Consider the following 19,783-nt stretch of genomic DNA (forward strand, 5'->3'; position numbering starts at 1 on the left):
TGTGACCGTCATAAATATGAGCCAGGTGCCGAGACTCTGAATTTTGATCAAGTGACCATGGAGAGGCTACAACCAGTCGTAAGTGTGGAAAACATTCATAAGTTACTTTTTTTAGCGGCATTGTAACTTGGAATGGTCATTAAACAACTAGGAAGCCTCCAGAACCGTGTTTCTCAAATCTCAACTGCTTGAAGACATGTGGACTTCAACTCCCAGATTTCCCCAGCCAGGCTCATATTTATGACAAATTGCTGCAGTGTCACGTGATCCCCTTTTGCGACCTGTTCTGACAAGCAAAAATCCATCAGGAAGCCAGTTTCACTTAACGACCGTGGGACTGACTTATCAACTGCAGCGTTTCACTTAACGACTGCCACAGGAAAGGTCGCAAAATGGGGCGAAACTCGCTTAGTGACGGAAATTTCGGGCTCCACTGTGGCCGTAAATCGAGGCTGGCTGGGGGATTCTGGGAGTTGAAGTCCGCACCTCTTCAAGCGGCCGAGATTGGAGAAAGGCTGCTCGGGATGCCAGAAGACTTTTAAACATCTGCCCTGCCTCTTGTCTAAACGGCATCTAGGTTTGATTATGATCCTGGCTTGCAGTACAAAATAAGTCCCGTGAATGTGGCTAACCCTAACCACCAATCTGCGGCGGCTCTTTCTCCCATTACCTGCGTGAGAGATAGCGAAAAGTGGATTCAGAGATCCGGCATCGGCAGCCTTGTTGACCTGGAGAAAGATAAAGAAGAGTGAGGACCACAGAAGGAGGATCTACAGGTGGTTTTCTTCAGGAGGCACCTGGACTTCCGTTGTTTTTCTTTGAAGAGATTTCACTTCTCATCCCAGAAGCTTTCTTCAGTTCTGACTGAATGGTGGGGAAGGGAAGGATTTATACTCCTTGCAGACAGCTGGTCGTTTGCCTTCTTTTGGAGAGTCGTTGAGGCTGCTTGGAGGTTTGTCTGTGTCCTCAGTTGTCCCAAAGGTGCTTTTCCAGGAGGCAACGGGACTTCCTGTTTGTCTCTGAAGATGTTTCGCTTCTCATCCAAGAAGCTGGGGAATTCTGGGAGCTGAAGTCCCCACATCTTAAAGTTGGCCCTTTGGGGGCTGGGGAATTCTGGGAGCTGAAGTCCCCACATCTTAAAGTTGGCCCTTTGGGGCTGGGGAATTCTGGAAGCTGAAGTCCTCACATCTTAAAGTTGGCCTTTTGTGTGGCTGGGGAATTCTGGGAGCTGAAGTCCCCACATCTTAAAGTTGGCCCTTTGGTGGCTGGGAAATTCTGGGAGCTGAAGTCCCCACATCTTAAAGTTGGCCCTTTGGTGGCTGGGGAATTCTGGGAGCTGAAGTCCCCACATCTTAAAGTTGGCCCTTTGGGGGCTGGGGAATTCTGGGAGCTGACATCCCCACATTTTAAAGTTGGCCCTTTGGGGGCTGGGGAATTCTGGGAGTTGAAGTCCCCACATCTTAAAGTTGGCCCTTTGGTGGCTGGGGAATTCTGGGAGTTGGAAGTCCCCACATCTTAAAGCTGGCCCTTTGGTGGCTGGGGAATTCTGGGAGCTGAAGTCCCCACATCTTAAAGTTGGCCCTTTGGTGGCTGGGGGATTCTGGGAGCTGAACTCCCCACATCTTCAGGCATGAGAAATACTACTATAACAAAACCACAGCCAGCAAGGGCCCCCATCCCACCTCACTCCATTCTTTACCCCCCTCCCGCCCCCAGCCTGCCCCGTAGCGCTACTCACCTGTAAGGCCTGCTGCCCTTGGATCAATTCTTGCAACATCTGAGGATTTGGATGCGTTTCCTATACCAGGAAAAGGAATCACAAGTCTCCTTCAACTCTTAACAGGGACCCCGAGAGGTTACGTAGACCCCCCCCCAGCCCAGCTTGGTCTCCGTCCCCCCCCAGCCCTCTGTACCGAGAGGAGAAGGGTGAGCTCCGCACGGAGTAGCATGACGTCCACTGTGACGGACGCCACGTGAGGAATGTCTGGCTCGAGCTGATGATCCGGGAAGTAAAGCCCGTCGGCCTTTTGTTCCGAATAGCCGTATAGCCGTAGGACGTCCCGTCCACCCTGCCGGAAGACAAGGCGTTATTTTGGCAAGCAAAGGGGTGACACGTACAAGAGAGAGAGAGAGAGAGAGAAAGGGAGAAAGATTAAAAGAGAGAGAAGAGAAAAAGGGAAAGAGAGAAGGAAGAGGAAGAAAGAAAGAAAAAAGAAAAAGGGAGAAAGAGAGGAGAGGGAGAAAGGGTAAGGAAGAGAGAAGCGAAAGATAAAAAGGGAGAGAAGAAAGAAGAGAAAGTAAGAAAGAGAAGGAAGAGAAAAAGGGAGAGAGAAGAAAGACAGGAAGAAGAGGAAAGAAAAAAGAAAGGGAAAGAGAGAAAGAGAGAAAAAAGGGAGAGAGAAGAGAAAAGGAAAGGGAAAGAGAGAAAGAAAGAGGGAGAGAGAAGAGAAAGAAAAAAAAAGAAAGATAAAGGGAGAAAGAGGAGAGGAAGAAAGGGTAAGAAAGACAGAAGCGAAAGATAAAAAGGGAGAGAAGAAAGAGAAAGAAAGAGAGAAAGTAAGAGAAAGAGAAGAGGAAGAGAAAAAGGGAGAGAAAAGAAAGAGAAAGAAGAAAGGAGAGAAAGAAAAAACAAAGAAAGGGAAAGAGAGAGAGAAAAAAGGGAGAGAAAGGGAGAGTAAGAGAAAGAAAGGAGAGAAAGAAAAGAAAGAAAGAAGGAGAGAGAAGAGAAAGAAAGAAAAAAGAAAGATTAAGGAAGAAAGAGAAGGAGAGGGAGAGAGAAAGGGTAAGAAAGAGAGAAGCGAAAGATAAAAAGGGAGAGAAGAAAGAAGAAGAGAGAAAGAGAAAGAGAAGAGGAAGAGAAAAAGGGAGAGAAGAAAGAGGAAGAGAGAAAGAGAAAGAGAAGAGGAAGAGAAAAAGGGAAAGAAGACGAGGAAGAAAGAGAAAAGGGAAAGAGAGAGAGAAAAAAGGGTGAGAGAAAGGGAGAGTAAGAGAGAGAAAGGAGAGAAAGAGAGAGAAGAGAAAGGGAAAGAGAGAAGAAAGAAAGAGGGAGAGAGAAGAGAAAAAAAAGAAAGATAAAGGGAGAAAGAGAAGGAGAGGGAGAAAGGGTAAGAAAGAGAGAAGAGAAAGATAAAAAAGGAGAGAAGAAAGAGGAAGAGAGAAAGAGAGAGGTAGCCTCTTGCAAACGTTTCTTCGATGCCAACTCTTATTTGGAAATTATGTGGAAACATTTGGAAATGGCGGGAAAAGAAAGGGTAATTTCAGCCATCAGGAAGGCAAGCAAAAGAGCGACGCACCTACATATACAAACACATACACAAACACCCACGGAGAGACAGGGGGCCTTTTGGCAAACTGTTATACGATGATGCCGATTCTTATTTAAATCGTTTGGAAATTGCCGGAAAAGAAAGGATAATCTCAGCAGATTCCTTCGTTTGTTTCGGAAGCGGAAGAAAAAAACCACACACACAAAAAAAAAACAAAAGTCTTACAAAATAAATAAAGGAAATTTCATCCCCTACATTTGGGGAGCCCTGAACATAAAAAGAGGAGATTTCAACCTTAAAACTGGCATTCTAAATCGGGGGTGGGGGGTGGGGTGGGGGGGTCTTCAAACATGGCCCTTTGATGACTTGTGGAGTTTTGATGGGAGTTTCCCCGATACAGCCATTTGCCTGAAATGGTATAAGGTTTCCTGCCTGAGCAGGGGGTTGGACTAGATGACCTCCAAGGTCCCTTCCAACTTTATTATTATTATTATTATTATTACTCCCGTGTAACACCTCTCCTCCGCGAGCTGCATTGGCTTCCGGGTGAGATTCAAAGTGCTGGTGATGACCTATAAAGCCCTTAATGGCATAGGCCCGGATTATCTGAGGGAACACCTGCTGCCGGCATCCACTTCCCATCGTCCTGTGCGCTCCCACAGGGAGGGCCTTCTCAGGGTACCGCCGGTGAAGGATTGCCGGCGGGTGACTCCCAGAGAGAGGGCCTTCTCTGTGGGCGCGCCTGCCCTTTGGAACCAACTTCCGATGGAATTTAGGACTGCCTCCGACCTCCGCTCATTTTCCGCCGGAACCTGAAAACTTGGCTCTTCGAGCTGTCGGGCCTAGACTGAGGGGTTTTAATTGGGTGTTAAATGTTTTAACTTTTGGGCTTTAAATTTAATTGTTTTTTTTTAAAAAAATTAACTTTTGTATGGGATGATTTTAATTGCCCTGTAAACCGCCCCGAGTCCTACGGGAATAGGGCGGTATAGAAGTCAAAATAATAAATAAATAAACAAACAAACTCCCAGAATTCCTCAGTCGGCCATTTTGATGAAACTGCGGGTTTGGATCCAGACCAGGGGTCTTCAAACTTGGCTCTTTGATGACTTGCGGACTTCAACTCCCAGAATTCCTCACCCAGTGTGCCTGGCTGAGGAATTCTGGGAGTTGAAGTCCACAAGACATCAAAGGGCCAAGTTTGAAGAGCCCTGTTCTAAAACCAATATTTCTCAACCTGGGCTACTTTAAGAGGGATGGACTTCAACTCCCAGAATTCCCCAGCCAGCTGGGGAATTCTGGGAGTTGAAGTCCACCCCTCTTAAAGTGGCCCAAGTTGAGAATCTGCAAGAAATTGGGAAGCCCGGTAAAGTTTAACACACCGACTTTGCTTATTAAAAAATTCTGGGAGATTTATCTGCTAAACATAGACAGCATGCAGTAGCTCTGTGGATTCCTCGCGATTCCCAGAACAAGGTTCTTTCCCTCAGGAAAGGATCCCAATTATGAAGGACCTGCCCCAAGGCATGAAATATTTATCCACATTGCCAGTCCCTGCAAATTCGTCAGATAGGAAAAAAGAAAATCGGAATTTAAAAATTTCCAGTTTCATTTTGGCACCCGCTGAGAAAGTGTCCGTCCATCTTTCTTTTTTTTTTTTAAGCCTTGGGAATCTTCTCTGGAAACAACTTTAAATCCAGTGGGATCCTCATGAAGATTGGGGGGAGGGGGAGGGAGGGCTTACCTGGATCATGTCCACCGTATCCCGGAAGACGCGATTATTAAATTTGACCATGCGCCAGAAATAAGGTTTGCGAGGATGTAGAAGGTTGAGCCCGTATTTCTCCAGGATCTGGAAGGCGGTGGAGACCATGTGGAGATCCACCTGGAACAGAAAGAGGATTGGCGGTTCGATAACGCCTTTTTTAAAAAAATAAAATAAAATAAAAAATACAGAAGCTGGTGCCGGGTTCGAATGCAGCCAGCTTACGAGGCATCCCAGAAGCACGGTCCTCAACTTACTCCTACTCAATTAGCGACTGCTGGAAGTGATAAGGGCGCTGAAGAACGTGAGTTACGACCGGTCCTTGCACTTATGACGGTCGTACCGTCCCCCATTCCGTATTGCTCGGCAACTGGCTTGTGTTGAAAATGGTTATGGTGTCCCGGAGTTATGCGATCACCGTTTGCGACCTCCCGACCTAGCTGGTTTTTCGACTAGCCAAGTCAACGGGGTGAAGCCAGATTCACTTAACAACCGTGCGATCCACTTAGCGACAGCGGTGATCCGCTTCAAAAAGCAGCCAAAAAAAAGGGATGCAAAGTTGGGCGCGAGTCGCTTAACAACCGCCTGGCCACGCCAGGGAGATTTGTGGTCGTGATTCAAGGACTATCCGCAATGAGTCCTCTCAAAGTGTTTTCTCTCTTGAGGACTAGAAGCCTTGCTTTTGGAAATGGCAGCTGGAGGACCGTGTCGCTAATTTGGGGTGATGCCACCGTAACGGAAAGAGAAATGACTCGAGCAGGATTCCACCCTTCCATCCTTGAAGCCCAGATCCTACCTGGCTCCTTACGCCCAGCTCCCTTAAACTCCATTCCGCTTCCAGGCTGGGTTTGATTTGTATTATTTATTTATTTATTTATTTCTATTTATTTATTACCGGTAATTTATATGTCGCCAATCTCACTGTCAAGGGACTGGTGGGGCGGGGGCAGGGCTGAAGACAATGTAAAAAATATATAATATAAAACAATAAGTACATTTTAAAAAAAGATTCCTTCTCTGCTTAATCGTCAGCCTTTACACCAGGGGTCTTCAAACTTGGCCCTTTTGATGACTTGGGGACTTCAACTCCCAGAATTCCTCAGCCAGCGTTCCTGACTGAGGAATTCTGGGTGTTGAAGTCCACAAGTCATCAAAGGGCCAAGCTTGAAGACCCCTGCTTTTACATGGTCAAGTTTCTTCCCTTTGATGGGGAAAAAGTAGCATCGCAGGCAGACATTCAATGGGTAAAGCATCCAACACAGGATCTATCTTCCTTCTTACCCCACTCCTCACCTGCTCCTTGGCACCGAGAGTGGTTTCCTCTCCCCCAATGGGAAAAAAAAGAGCGTCGCAGGCAGACATTCAACAGGTAAAGCATCCAACATGGGATCTACCCTCCCTCTTACCCCACTCCTCACCTGCTCCTTGGCACCGAGAGTGGTTTCCTCTCCCCCAATGGGAAAAAAAAGAGCGTCGCAGGCAGACATTCAACTGGTAAAGCATCCAAAGCAGGATCTACCCTCCCTCTCCCCCCATTCCTCACCTGCTCCTTGACGTTGGCTCGCAAAATGCCCTTGGCATCAATCTCCAGATACTTCTGGGCGGGGGACAAAGGCGCTTCCACCAGCCGCTGCAAAAATTCGGCACTCTGTTCGGAAGGATTCCGGATCAAGGCGGCGACTAGCTCCTGCCGGAGGGCCCCGAACTTGCGTGTGGCCTCCCCCATTTCTGAGCCCTCTTGCGAAAAATAAAAATAAAATAAACCACCAAGATAACATGTGAGATATGACTTTGAAGCACGCTGGCCGAGGAATTCTGGGAGTTGAAGTCCACAAGTCCTAAAAGGGCCCAGTTGGAAGAGCCCCGCTTGTGGACTTCAACTCCCAGAATTCCTTAGCCAGACACGCTGGCTGAGGAATTCTGGGAGTTGAAGTCCACAAGTCATCAAAGGGCCAAGTTTGAAGTAAGGTAAGGGGAGCCAGTTTGCCCTACAACTGGGATCTCCAAACTTGGCAGCTTTAAGACTTTTGTGGATTTCAACTCCCAGAATTCCCCAGCCAGTTTTCATTGGCTATTTTTTTTAACTTTGCTGAAATCAAGGTATATTACGTCTACTGCATCCCCACTATCTGTTAAGAAAGTTACCCTATGGGGGGAAAAGGCCCAATTTGTTCTTTATCCATGCTAAATTCTGGTAAACCTTTGCTGGCTGGGGGAATTCTGGGAGTTGACGTCCACTCATCTTCAAGTGGTTTTAGACCAGGGGGTCTTCAAACTTGGCCCTTTGATGACTTGTGGACTTCAACTCCCAGAATTCCTCAGCCAGGTAAGTCATAAAAGGGTTATCGTTCCCTCACGCTTGCTGAGGAATTCTGGTTCCCTCACACTGGCTGAGGAGTCCACAAGTCATCAAAGGGCCACGTTTGAAGACCCCTGCTTGTGGACTTCAACTCCCAGAATTCCTCAGCCAGACACGCTGGCTGAGGAATTCTGGGAGTTGAAGTCCACAAGTCATCAAAGGGCCGAGTTTGAAGACCCCCCCCCCCGGCTTTATGCCTAGGAAACCTGTGTACAGGTGGACACTGATGTGCAAAACAGTCTGCTTAGCGACCGTTCAAAGTTACGACGGCCCTGGAAAAAGCGATGAACCGCAATGTAGTTACTATGAAAATGTATACAGGTAAAGTCCCCAACTTACGAGAGTTTATTTAGCGGACGTTTCAAGTGACAAGGGCACTGAAAGAAGTGACTTATGACCACGTTTCACACTTACGACCGTGGCAGCATCCCTCCTGGTCACGTGATCAAAATTCAGACCCTTGGCAACTGGCTGATATTTATGACAGTCGCCCTGTCCGGGGAGGGGGGGGGGCGGCTCAGGTGATTCCCCTTTTGCGACCTCCGGACAAGCCAAGTCAAGGGGAGAAGCCGGAGTCCCTCAAGCGACATCTTCCTAAGTTAACAACCCCAGCGATTCACTTAACAACCGTGGCAGGAACGGTCGTAAACCGAGGCAAAAGTCAGTTAACAACGGTCTTGTTTTGCGAGGGAAATTTGGGACTCCGTAGGACTACTGGGGATCTGCATCAGAACCGAATTCTGCAAACTGACTCGGGAGTTCTTGAAGTTGGAAAAACTCAAAAAAAAAATTTAGAGACCCCCCCCAAAAAGGTTATAAATTATAAAGCCAGCTGGGATGATTTGGGGGCCAGTCTCTCTCTCTCTCTCTCTCTCCTCTTTTTCTTTCTCTCTCTCCCTCTTTTTCTTTCTCCCTTTCTCCTTCTTTCTTTCTCCCTCTTTTCTTTCTCTCTCTCCATTTCTTTCTTTCTTTCTCCTTTTTCTCTTTCTCCTCTTTTTTCTTTCTCTCTCCTTTTTCTCTCTCTCTCTTTCATTCTCCCTTTTCTTTCTCCCTCTCTACTTTCTCTTTTTCCTTTCTCTCTCCCCCTCTTTTTTGTTTCTCCCTCTTTTTTCCTTTTTTCTTTCTTTCCCTTTCTTTCTCTTTCTCTCTCCCTCTCATTTCTTTCTCTTTCCCTCTCTCTTTTCTCTATCTCCCTTATTCTCTTTTTTCTTTCTCTTCTCTCCCTCTCTCTCCTTTCTCTCTCTCTCTCTCCCTTTTTCTCTCTTTTCTTTCTTTCTCCCTCTCTCTCCTTTTTCTTTCTCTCTCTCTCCCTTTTTCTCTTTTCTTTCTTTCTCTCTCTCTCCCTTTTTCTCTTTTCTTTCTCCCCCTCTCTCCTTTTTCTCTTTCTCTCTCTCTCCCTTTTTCTCTCTTTTCTTTCTCTCTCTCTCTCCCTTTTTCTCTCTTTTCTCTTTCTCCCTCTCTCTCCTTTTTCTCTTTCTCTCTCTCTCCCTTTTTCTCTCTTTTCTTTCTCTCTCTCTCTCTCTCCCTTTTTCTCTTTTCTTTCTTTCTCCCTCTCTCTCCTTTTTCTCTTTCTCTCTCTCCCTTTTTCTCTCTTTTCTTTCTCTCTCTCTCTCTCCCTTTTTCTCTCTTTTCTCTTTCTCCCTCTCTCTCCTTTTTCTCTTTCTCTCTCTCTCCCTTTTTCTCTCTTTTCTTTCTCTCTCTCTCTCTCCCTTTTTCTCTTTTCTTTCTTTCTCCCTCTCTCTCCTTTTTCTCTTTCTCTCTCTCCCTTTTCCTCTCTTTTCTTTCTTTCTCTCCCTCCCCCCCCCACCCAGCCCACCTCACAGGGCTGTTGTCGTGGGGAAAACAGGAGGAGTAAAAGGAGGATTAGGGATGTCTTTCCCCCCCCCGCCCCTCCCCGCCCGCCTTTGAATGACTTTACAAAGTTAATAAAGTCGGGATAAACATCTAATCAAGAATAATAAATAAATATCGAGGGGAAAGGTGGGAACTCCTTAAGGGGAGGGGAGGGGGGGAGGGGAGAAACAACACGTGTCTTTCGCTCTGTCATCTTTGGACCTCCGATCGGGGAAGGGGGAAAATTACAAAGAAACCCCCACCCCACCCCGCCCGCCCACCCACCCACCCGTGAGTCGGGGATGATGGGAGACGTAGTCCAACCCGCCTGGGAAGCCCCCCAGCAAGTCGGGAGAGCCGTTACCGCCAAGAGCGACCCCAGCCAGGGGGAGAAGAAGGTCTGACTCCGGAGCGAGCAGCCGTTGCACCCAGGAACGGTTCGATCCGGTTCCTCTGGGGGTTTCCCTCCCCCCTCCTCCACCCCACTAACCGGATTCGAACTCGTGGCAGGAAAAGTTGCATCGGGGGAAGGGGTTGAATCGGCAGGGAGGGAGGGAGGGAGGGGGGTCTACCTTGCAAACGGGGGGTGTGTATGTGGGTGGGTGGGTGGGGGTCTTCTTCCCCTCCGCCTTGCACGAAAGCGGCGTCGCCGGAGGAGAAATCGAAACCGGAGCGAAAGCGAAGCGAAGCGACCTCCGGGGACGCGGAGGAAGAACTACAGGAGTCGGGGGAGGCCAAACGGCCGCGCCTCTGAGCCTACGCAGAGCGCCGCCGCGGGGAATCGGAGGCAGAGTTGCCCGGGCGCCGATGCGTGTCAAAAGGGGAACGTGGGAAAGGCGTGCACGGGGGGTGGGTGGGGGAGAAGAGGAGGAGGAAGGAGAGGAGGACACGAGGTGCCAGGCTCTCCCCTCCACCCCTCCAGGGGAGGGTTCAGGGAAGAAAGGGGAGGAGCGAAGCCGGAACGGAACGTGGGAATGCGAAAGCGAAATCGATTTCGCGGCGGCGGCGGCGAGCCGAAAGCCAGTCTCTGCACCCCGACCCCCGGACACCATGGCCAAATCCTGCACCGCCAACATCCGTGTCGCCAAGGAGACGCGCGAGAAGGTGGGTGGGCAGCACGTGTGAATGGGGAAGGGTTTGCAAGGCAGTTGGCAAAAAATAAAAAAAAATGGGGGAGGAGAAGGAGGGTCCAGACCCAGCCACGGACCTCTTATTATATATATATATCTTCTTTCTTTTTTTAACCTTGCCGGCCTCTGAGCATGTGCAGAGCGCGCCCCTTTCCAGTTGCTAGTACCGTCGGGATGCGGGATCGAATCGCGGTTGCGAGAAGCACTCTGCGCATGGCTCGGAGGGCTGTCAGCTGGAGGCCTGGAAAGATCAACGAGAAAAGAAAAAAATGGGGGGAAAAAGACAACGTTTTGTTTGTTGTTGTTTTTTTGTCTTGTAACAAAACATTGCGACTTTTTGGGGTTTTGCTTTCGTTTTTAATTTGAAAGGAGGGGATCGGTTCCGTTAGTTCACGTCTGAACCTTGGTATGGGGTTTCTTGGACCCCACTTTTAAAAGAGTTGGGGGAAAGGAGGAGGAATAGAAACTACTTGGAAGAACTTTAAACCAGTTTTTCCCCCCACCCCCATCTTGGCTAGTTTAAGATTGTGGACTTCAACTCCCAGAATTCCTCCCCCCATCTTGGCTAGTTTAAGATCTGTGGACTTCAACTCCCAGAATTCCTCCCCCCATCTTGGCTAGTTTAAGATTGTGGACTTCAACTCCCAGAATTCCTCCCCCCATCTTGGCTAGTTTAAGATTGTGGACTTCAACTCCCAGAATTCCTCAGCCAGCCTGGCTGGCTGGCTGAGGAATTCTGGGAGTTGAAGTCCACAGATCTTAAAACAGGCCAAAGTTGAGAAACGGTGCCCTAAATACTAAATATTACTTGCCTGGAAAAATAAGAATATTTTGAATAAAAAGGCAGAAGCCAAAGTTTAGTCAAATTTCTTAGCAGGAAAAAGCGCTCCCAATTATTATTATTATTATTTTTTAGCCACGATTGATTAGCTACGCCCTGACTTTGTTCTTTCAGTATAAACCACTGGGGCATTTCTGAAGCAATCGAGAATTGCAGTGTCAGTCTGACATGTCACTCTGCTTCTAAAATATCCCCCCCCCCAATAGTCAAGCAAACCAATTTCCAGAATACTATAGTATATTTTTGGCTGCAAACTATTAACCCTGTTTGCAAGAACCGGCTTTGGAAAGGAGCGCTTGAGAATGGAGGATTTTGGGGGGGGGGTTGTGTTTTTTTTTAACTGAAGACACCGAAGGGAAATTTTATCCCATACTTTGGGGATCAAACAATATTTCCAGACTGTTTAAATGCATTTTAGTAGTTATTCTCTAGATCTAAATTATATTTTCCAGAAAGGGTTTATTGCTAGAGTTAAACTCCTGAGGGAAATTTTGCTGTTTAATGCAAGCAATGCTGTGCTTTTGTTTTTGGGATGGGGTTGAAAAGGGAAGGCCGGAAGTCAATTTTTCTAATTCTACTTGGGATTTTCTTTAAAAAAAAAAACTCCAGTAGAGGGGATTTTTAAACTTCCCAGTAGGAGGAGATTATCCATTTCTGCTAATTACACAGGGGTAGGCAACCTTGGCTCTTTTATGACTGGTGGACTTCAACTCCCAGAATTCCTGAGCCAACATGGGGGAACTATGGCCCCTTCATGACTTGTGGACTTCAACTCCCAGAATTCCTGAGCCAGCCACTCTGAGGGGAAAGGGAGAGGTTTCCAAGCTGAGGAATTCTGGGAGTTGTAGTCCACGAGTCGTGAAGGGGGCCAAAGTTTCCCTCATGCCGGCTCAGGAATTCTGGGAGTCGAAGTCCATGAGTCATTAACGAGCCAAGGTTGCCTACCCCTGACATAGAATAAACAGGGAGATCCCAAAAGCAAAACAGCACCCTTTTCAGTCACGTCCTCGACTTATGATGACAGTTGAGCGTTCATGTTGCTAAGCGAAACATTTGTTAAGGGAGTTTTGCCCCATTTCTTGCCCCTGTTGTTCAGTGAATCATTGCAATTGTTAAGTTAGTCCCACCGTTGATAAGTGACTAACAACTTCGCCTATTGACTTAGCTTGTCGCAAAAGCGGATCGCGTGATCCCGGGGACCCTGCGACCGTCATAAATATGAAACAGTGGCCAAAAGCTTCTGAATTTTGATCATGTAAACTGCAGGGATGCTGCAGCTGCCGTGGGTTGGTTTGCATTACGGATACGAAAGGCGATGTGCTATCCCACAAATATCCTTTAGGGAATCTTGCACTGAACAGGGGGTTGGCCTAGATGACCTCAAAGATCCCTCGGGCTTGAGGCTGTACACAGTGTTTTCACTCGATCCAGCAAAAAAATTTTTTTTGCTGAAAAATGTTAGAATTATTCTGGTGGTGGTGTTTCCCCCCCACCCTGCAAAACTCTCTTTGCATTTGGGGAATTAGTGAGAATTTTCAGCCTGGAAAGTAAAGACTTTGTGTGATCTTTCTGACCTGCTCCAACATTGGTTACAATATGTCTCATAATTTCCTTTTATTGCTTTAGATGGCTCTCTTTAGAGAATCGCTTTTGAAGGAGGTAAGTCTACATTGTACGTCAAACATTACTTGTTCACCAATTATTGGATATTTTCCGCTTCCCAGATAACCAACCTTCCTTCCTTCCTTCCTTCCTTCCTTCCTTCCTTCCTTCCTTCCTTCCTTCCTTCCTTCCTCTCTTTTTCTCTTTCTTTCTCTCTCTCTTTCTCTTTTTCCTTCCCTGCAGGGCGAAGAGTTTCTTTCCACATTTTTACCGGCAAAAATATTTCAGTTGGATAAGTTTCTTAAGGTACGTGAATGTCTAAAAACAAAGTTTCATTGGCAGGAGATCTCTGCATGTTTTTTTTTTAAAGTGTAGCTCCTTCTCCGCTCGTCTAGGAAAATTCACTCAACGTCCAAGATTTGACCACTCTCAAAGCTCCTTTGGATATCCCTATTCCAGACCCCCCACCCAAAGAAGATGAGGTGAGTTATTGAGGTACTTCTCTCCTTGCCCCCCCCCCAATTCAATGCAACTTGTGAGAGGTGGAAAATGTTATTTATGGATCGATGTATTTTTATTCCTTGCAGATGGATACAGAAAAAGAGGAAAAAGAAGGTAAGGGAGGGAGGGAGGGAGGGAGGGAGGGAGGGAAGGAGGAAGAAAGAGGGAAGGAAGGAGGGAGAGGGAGGGAGGAAAGAAGAAAGAAAGAAAGAAAGAAAGAAAGAAAGAAAGAAAGAAAGAAAGAAAGAAAGAAAGAAAGAAAAAAAAGAAAGAAAAAAAGAAAGAGGAATGAATTTTAAATATTTCCCAGCATTTTATGGACAATTTCTCTTCTGCAATTCCCAGCACCAAAATGTGGTTTTCTCAAAGGGAACGAGGTTCTCATTTCACTTCTGGATCGTGTGAAACCTGAAGTTCGTGAGTTTAAAGAAAAATGCATTTTGGTAAGTTGGCAACGGGGGTCTCTTCCCTCCCCCAGGTCACAAGTAGAAAAATAGGGACCACTCCGGTGGGAAGGTAGCAGCGTTCCGTGCGCCTTTGGCGTCTAGTCATGCCGGCCACACGACCACGGAGACGTCCTCGGATGTCTGGCTGGCTCTTCGGCTTTGAAACGGAGATGAGCACCTGCCCCTAGAGTCGGAAACGACTAGCACGCACGTGCGGGGGAACCTTTACCTTTAATATGTGTGTGTGTGTGTGTGTGTGTGTAGGTCTTAGCATATTCGGGTCTTTTCCCGTGTAGGATTGAGGGTATCTTGGCGACGTTTCGACGAGGTCCCACTCGTCATCTTCAGGCTGGTGTCTTCGGTTTCGTGCTTGTGCGAGCGAGGCGTGATCGGAGCTGCCGTCTCTCTATAAAATACATATTTCTTCCTGCAAAGTAACTTCCGCCATCTTTCTCCTGATCCCTGTCAGGTCACCACCTGGATCCAGTTCATGATCCCCAAAATTGAGGACGGCAACGACTTTGGGGTTGCGGTTCAGGTGACAAGAATTGGGGAGCAACGGGGACTTTTCGCCCTCCCCAACGTTTTTATTTCTCCTGGCTGCGGGATCTTTTCCTGTGGGCACACCAACTTGTTTCCTTCCTGTGCAGGAGAAAGTGCTGGAACGTATCACGGCTCTGAAGACCAAAGCAGAAGCTTTCCAAACCACCATCGCTAAGTAAGTCGTCAAGAAGGGCCGGCAGGGAAAGGAGGCAAAGCAGAGAGCCCCGTGGGATCTGTGTTGCAGAGTGTCGTGAATTGTGCGCTGGACTCGGGCGCCGTTCTAGCACCAAAACCTCCGTCAAGCTTCACGGGGTCCTTCTCCCGCCTTCATAGCATAATTAATCCTCAGAATGTAGGGTTTTCTTGGGGGATATCATGAGACGGCCCTGTGAGATGGCCTCACGAGACCGATGGTTCGTTGAGGTGCTTCCAAGAAAAAGGCAGCACGCTGGGATGCGATCAGATGAAGCTTTATTTAAAGATAGAGTAAAGAGAAAGAGTTCCCTGGCATGGAGGCATCCATCCCTGGATTGAGCTCATGGATCATTCCCAGAGGAAGCTTGAACAAGAAAGCAACAAGAGAGGGAGCAGCCCCTGAGCAGAGGTTTTTATGGGGGTCCCCAGCCCCTCCCTTACCAATGAGAGTGAGGGGGCTGGAGGGCCATTAACTCTCTCCAATGGGGCTGCAGGGGCCGGAGACCCCTGACCCACCAGATGGGAGCAAAGAAGCCTCTTTGCTCCCATCTGATGACCTTTTTGGGGGAACTGCCATGGCTGGCACAAAAACATCTAACAGGCCCTTCCTTATTAAATGTGCTTGCTGGCATCCAGGGTGATATTTCCCTCCGCGTTGATAAAAGGCCAAGATAGGAGAAAGAAAATCAGAACATGCAATACTGATGGAGAATATTTGTAGCTGAAGAGTTGAATTGTAGGGTCCTTTGGTGCTCCCTGAGCTTGGCTGCCTTCTTGCAGACGTTTCATGACCCAGCTAGGTAACATTATCAGTGCTAGAAGGGAGGGGAGGGATTATGGAGGGGGAGGAAAAAGGGAAGAAGATGAAGTAGAAGAATGAAAAGGAGAAGGAAGTGAAAGAGGAGGAGGAGGAGGAGGTGGGGGAAGAGAAGAGGAAGAGGAAGAAGGAAAGGAAGAAGGAGGAGATGAAGTAGAAGGAGGAGATGAAAGAGAGGAGGAGATAAAGGTGGGGGAAGAGGAGGACGAGAGGAAAAAGAAAGGGAAGAAGGAGAAGATGAAGTAGAATGGAGAAGGAGATGAAAGGAGGAGGAGATAAAGGAGGAGAAAGGAAAGGAGAAGAATATAGATAGATAGATAGATAGATAGATAGATAGATAGATAGATAGATAGAGACATAGAGACATAGAGACAGATAGAGACAGAGATAGATAGATAGATAGATAGATAGATAGATAGATAGATAGATAGATAGATAGATAGATATAGATATAGATATAGATATAGATATAGATATATAGATATATATAGGAAAAATTGATGTTGAAGTCACAAAATGAGGGTTTAATATCCATCTGGAAACAGTAATAGGGGATGTAGTCGTGGAATTCTAGGACACATATAAAGGGTTTCCTATGTGCTTTTTCACCTAGGAAGTTAATGGCTTATGTATTTTATTTTCTTTCCCTCCCTCCTTCTTTCCTTTCGTTCTCCCTCCCTCCCTCTTTTCTTTCTTCCTTTCTTTCTCCCTTTCTTTCTCCATCCCTTTCTTTTCCTTCCTTCCTCCCTCCTTCCTTCCTTTTTCTTTCTTTCTCTTTCCTAGAAAGGAAACTAGCATGGTGTGTAGTTATGGTGCTCCTTCCTTCCTTCCTTCCTTCCTTCCTTCCTTCCTTCCTTTCTTCCTTCCTTCCTTCCTTCCTTCCTTCCTTCCTTCCTCTTTCTTTCTTTCTCTTTCTTTCTTTCTTTCTTTCTTTCTTTCTTTCTTTCTTTCTTTCTTTCTTTCTTTCTTTTTCTTTCTTTTTCCTAGAAAGGAAACTAGCATGGTGTGTGGTTCTGGCGCTCCTTCCTTCCTTCCTTCCTTCCTTCCTTCCTTCCTTCCTTCCTTCCTTCCTTCCTTCCTTCCTTCCTTCCTTTCTCTTTCCTACAAAGGAAACTAGCATGGTGTGTGGTTATGGCGCTCCTTCCTTCCTTCCTTCCTTCCTTCCTTCCTTCCTTCCTTCCTTCCTTCCTTTCTCTTTCCTACAAAGGAAACTAGCATGGTGTGTATTTATAGCGCCAAGCTGGAAACTGGGTGACTGTTGAGTTTTAGCTTTAGGCACGAAGCCTAAAGCCGGCTGACTTTCGGCCACTTCATTTCCCTCTCTGAGCCCTAGGAAAGACCCAAGGACAAACTTGCTTCCAACAATCTCGTGAAGAAAACCAAAGAGATTTGCAACACATACCAAGTAAATAAATAAATAAATTCCCTAGTCCTAACGCTGTAGATCCAACATACTTTCTTGTTCTTTTAGATACTTTTTGGAGCGGGGCGATGCAGTTGCCAAGGCCTCCAAAGAAACTCATGTGGTAAGTGATGGAGCAAGAAGGTTGCAATTGTTTGTAACTTGCTTGGATGGCAGGTCTGATAGGAAAATTTTGGGGTGGGGGTCCTTGTTTCTCTTCCCCCTGACTCAAGGCAAGGAGGGGACCTTCCTGGAAGCCAAAAGAGCTGGTATTGATCACGAGAAGGCAAAACAAAAGCAAAACAGAACAAAAACCCAATTGCAGATTGAGTCAAGACCTTGACTAACTCATTGCAAGGCTTAACGTAATAGTTCTCGGAGATGGGAAAGCCTCTGCAAGAATTATTCCCATTAATAAAGTTCTTGCCTCATATAGATTTTGAACTGCCCAGACTCTCTGGAGTCAGGCAGTGTGCAAATTTAAATAACTGCACCCTCACCAAGAATTAACGCCGACGACATCTCTTGAAACTCTGCTCCTGATTAACTGGTTCCATCCTGATATTTTAAATAAATTGAGAGTCTCTGGACTTGGAGAAGAGTTTAAGCTGTAAACCTGGATTTCCGTACCAGTGGCTGGATTCACATGACGCCAGGCAAACTTAAGTTGTGTCTAAAACTGTCCTGGAAACCTAACCTGGTTGTAATTTGTGGTCTCTCTGAGCTTGGCTGTTTTCTTGCAGACGTTTCATGACCCAAACTAGGTAACATCATCAGTGCTAGAAGGGAGGGGGGTTTGCAGAGAGGAGGAGGATTGTGGGGTCCTTGGGGCTCTCTGAGTTTGGCTGTTTTTTTGCAGACGTCTCATGACCCAACTAGGTAACGTAATCAGTGCTAGAAGGGAAGGGGAGTTTGCAGAGAAGAGAAGGACCAAGAACTGTGGGGTCCTTGGTGCTCTCTGAGCTTGGCTTGTTTTCTTGCAGACGTTTCATTACCCAACTAGGGAACATCAACAGTGCTTAAAGGGGGTGTGGGAGGAGAAGGACTGTGGGGTCCTTGGTGCTCTCTGAGCTTGGTTGTTTTCTGGCAGAAGTTTCACTGCAATTAGTCCTTGACTTAGGACCCACACTGAGCCCAAAGTTTCTGTTGCTAAGTGAGACATTTGTTGAGTTTTGCCCCAATTTGCGACCTTTCTTGCCACAGTTATTAAAGTAGCAGTCACTAAACAAACTCTTGTAAGTCAAGAACTATCTGTGTATATATATATATGTGGATAGTTGCTTAATTCTGTATTTATTTTGCCATGTTTATGTAGTATATATCAGAGGTGGTGACCCTTTGAGAGCTATATGCAATGAAATTTCATTTTAATGTATGCCGATTGGCGTACATTCAGAGTGACAATAAAGTTATTATTCCATTCCATTCCATATTTTCTATTCTATTCTATTCTATTCTATTCTATTCTATTCTATTCTATTCTATTCTATTCTATTCTATTCTATTCTATTCTATTCTATTCTATTCTATTCTATTCTATTCTATTCTATTCTATTCTATTCTATTCTATTCTATTCTATTCTGCATTTTATTATCCTATCCTATCCAACGAGGTAACTTCATCAAGGCTAGCTAGTTGTAATTTGCTTCTTTGTTCCTGCAGATGGATTACCGGTGTTTGGTTCACGAACGTGATGAAGCCATTTACCGAGAGATGCAGATCATGGTGCTTGACATCCGTGGATTTTATGTAAGCAAGCTGAACCAATCGTCGTGAATTTCTACTAGGGGAAGATCATGAGGGCAGGAAGAAAGGAATGGGGGCATATTTCTTTCTGTGTTTAATCCTTTGTCGTTTCTCTTCACCACAGGCTGAGCTGTACCAAATCCTAAGCAAAAACTTGGAGAAACTGACCAATCCCAAGGGCGAAGAGAAGCCGTCCATGTACTGACAGGAAAAGAGCATTTAAGGGCAAACAGGCAAGAGATGTTGTGCGGGTTATGGTATCCTTGTGCAAATAACACAATTTGCCAGAATCCGTGACCGCCTGTCTTTTTGGAGGGCATTGGGCCAACAAAAAAATACAGGGTTAGAAAGAGATCTGAGATATTTACAACCCAGAAGGAGGGAGATGGTTGGGAAAGAAGCAAATAATGTAACAAAATAAAATGTTTGAATCAATTTGTTCGTGTCTTCTTATGAGAAAGCCATCAAAGCGCACCTTGCAAAGCCAGGAGAAAATCTTTTTTTTTTCCCTCAGCTAGAATTTCTACCATTTTTAAAAATAGCTTTCACGGTAAGAATACTTAAGGATACTTAATACTGTCCCTAGAAGATAGTTCTAATCACGTTCGTAGAGGTTATCTCTGCCTGTGTTCAGCGGAAAAGTCAGTAGAAAGAAAACTGAAATTCAAGCCTGAAACAAGATCACTTTAAAATATGGTCCCCTGAATTAGCAGGTCTGATGAACATGTTGTTTTAAATAAATAGCTAGATGATCTAATTAATTTTCCCTTAATAGAGCCAACCTTTTTTTCCCCCTTGATCTTTCCTGATGAATATTAAAATATAAATACCTATGTATTTTCCCACCCACTAAAAAGTAATAACAACTGTGTGTGAGTAGTTCAGAATGGAAAAATAAAGAAGTAGTTTGTGGGTGGATTAAAGAAGCAGCAGTTAGCTGTTGGGGTCTATCAGGAGGTGAAGGTGCCAATTTCTCGTCTGGCTTTTCACTAAGTCCAATTTCCAAATCTTAACAATGGCTTTAAATAAAAATAAGGTTGTAACCTGAAATAGTCTTGACCAACATCTTGACCAACAAAAGGAAAACGGGAATAGGATATAAGGCTATAGAAATCATCTTCAATTTTTGTTCTTTGAAAAGTGAAATAGTTATTAGAAATCTTATAAAACCATCATTTTAAATCAGTGTTTTTCAAGCTGAGCAACTTTTAAGATGGATGGACTGCAACTCCCAAAACTCCCTAGCCAGCCATGGCTGGCTGGGGAATTCTGGGAGTTGCAGTCCATCCATCTTAAAAATTGCCCAGCTTGAAAAAAATAGATTTATATGAAATGG

At 45.9% G+C, this 19,783-nt stretch overlaps 2 protein-coding genes across 2 annotated transcripts in view; one reads left to right on the forward strand and one right to left on the reverse strand.

Annotated features, from left to right (window-relative positions):
• LOC308677933 (E3 ubiquitin-protein ligase RNF31-like) overlaps positions 1-9,615 on the reverse strand; it is a 32,246-nt gene extending 22,631 nt beyond the window's left edge. Inside the window, exons 1-6 of the mRNA XM_081344649.1 lie at positions 9,513-9,615; positions 6,575-6,768; positions 5,011-5,151; positions 1,914-2,069; positions 1,739-1,798; positions 671-728 (exon numbers count right to left, since the gene is read on the reverse strand). Coding sequence (XP_081200775.1) covers positions 671-728; positions 1,739-1,798; positions 1,914-2,069; positions 5,011-5,151; positions 6,575-6,757 — 598 coding nt within the window. The 5' untranslated portion in view covers positions 6,758-6,768; positions 9,513-9,615. The remainder of the gene's footprint in view (positions 1-670; positions 729-1,738; positions 1,799-1,913; positions 2,070-5,010; positions 5,152-6,574; positions 6,769-9,512) is intronic.
• A 270-nt stretch (positions 9,616-9,885) lies between these two features.
• On the forward strand, positions 9,886-18,875 carry LOC308677945 (proteasome activator complex subunit 2-like). The gene is made up of 11 exons (XM_081344669.1): positions 9,886-10,327; positions 12,821-12,853; positions 13,040-13,102; positions 13,192-13,278; positions 13,384-13,411; positions 13,643-13,740; positions 14,213-14,281; positions 14,394-14,461; positions 16,770-16,824; positions 18,364-18,450; positions 18,572-18,875. The coding sequence occupies exons 1-11, from the start codon at positions 10,031-10,033 to the stop codon at positions 18,650-18,652; spliced, it is 966 nt and encodes a 321-aa protein (XP_081200795.1). The 5' UTR covers positions 9,886-10,030; the 3' UTR covers positions 18,653-18,875.
• Positions 18,876-19,783: the final 908 nt, after the last annotated feature.

Source organism: Vipera berus (assembly GCF_964194415.1).
Source record: "Vipera berus genome assembly, chromosome: Z".
Lineage (NCBI taxonomy): Eukaryota > Metazoa > Chordata > Lepidosauria > Squamata > Viperidae > Vipera > Vipera berus.

Excerpts from the sequence above, each read along its gene's own strand:
- LOC308677945 (XM_081344669.1), top strand. The coding sequence starts at position 10,031 with ATGCGTGTCAAAAGGGGAACGTGGGAAAGGCGTGCACGGGGGGTGGGT. Across the intron at positions 13,412-13,642 it reads AGAAAAAGAGGAAAAAGAAG|CACCAAAATGTGGTTTTCTC; the intron begins GTAAGGGAGGGA and ends TGCAATTCCCAG. Across the intron at positions 18,451-18,571 it reads TTGACATCCGTGGATTTTAT|GCTGAGCTGTACCAAATCCT; the intron begins GTAAGCAAGCTG and ends TCTTCACCACAG.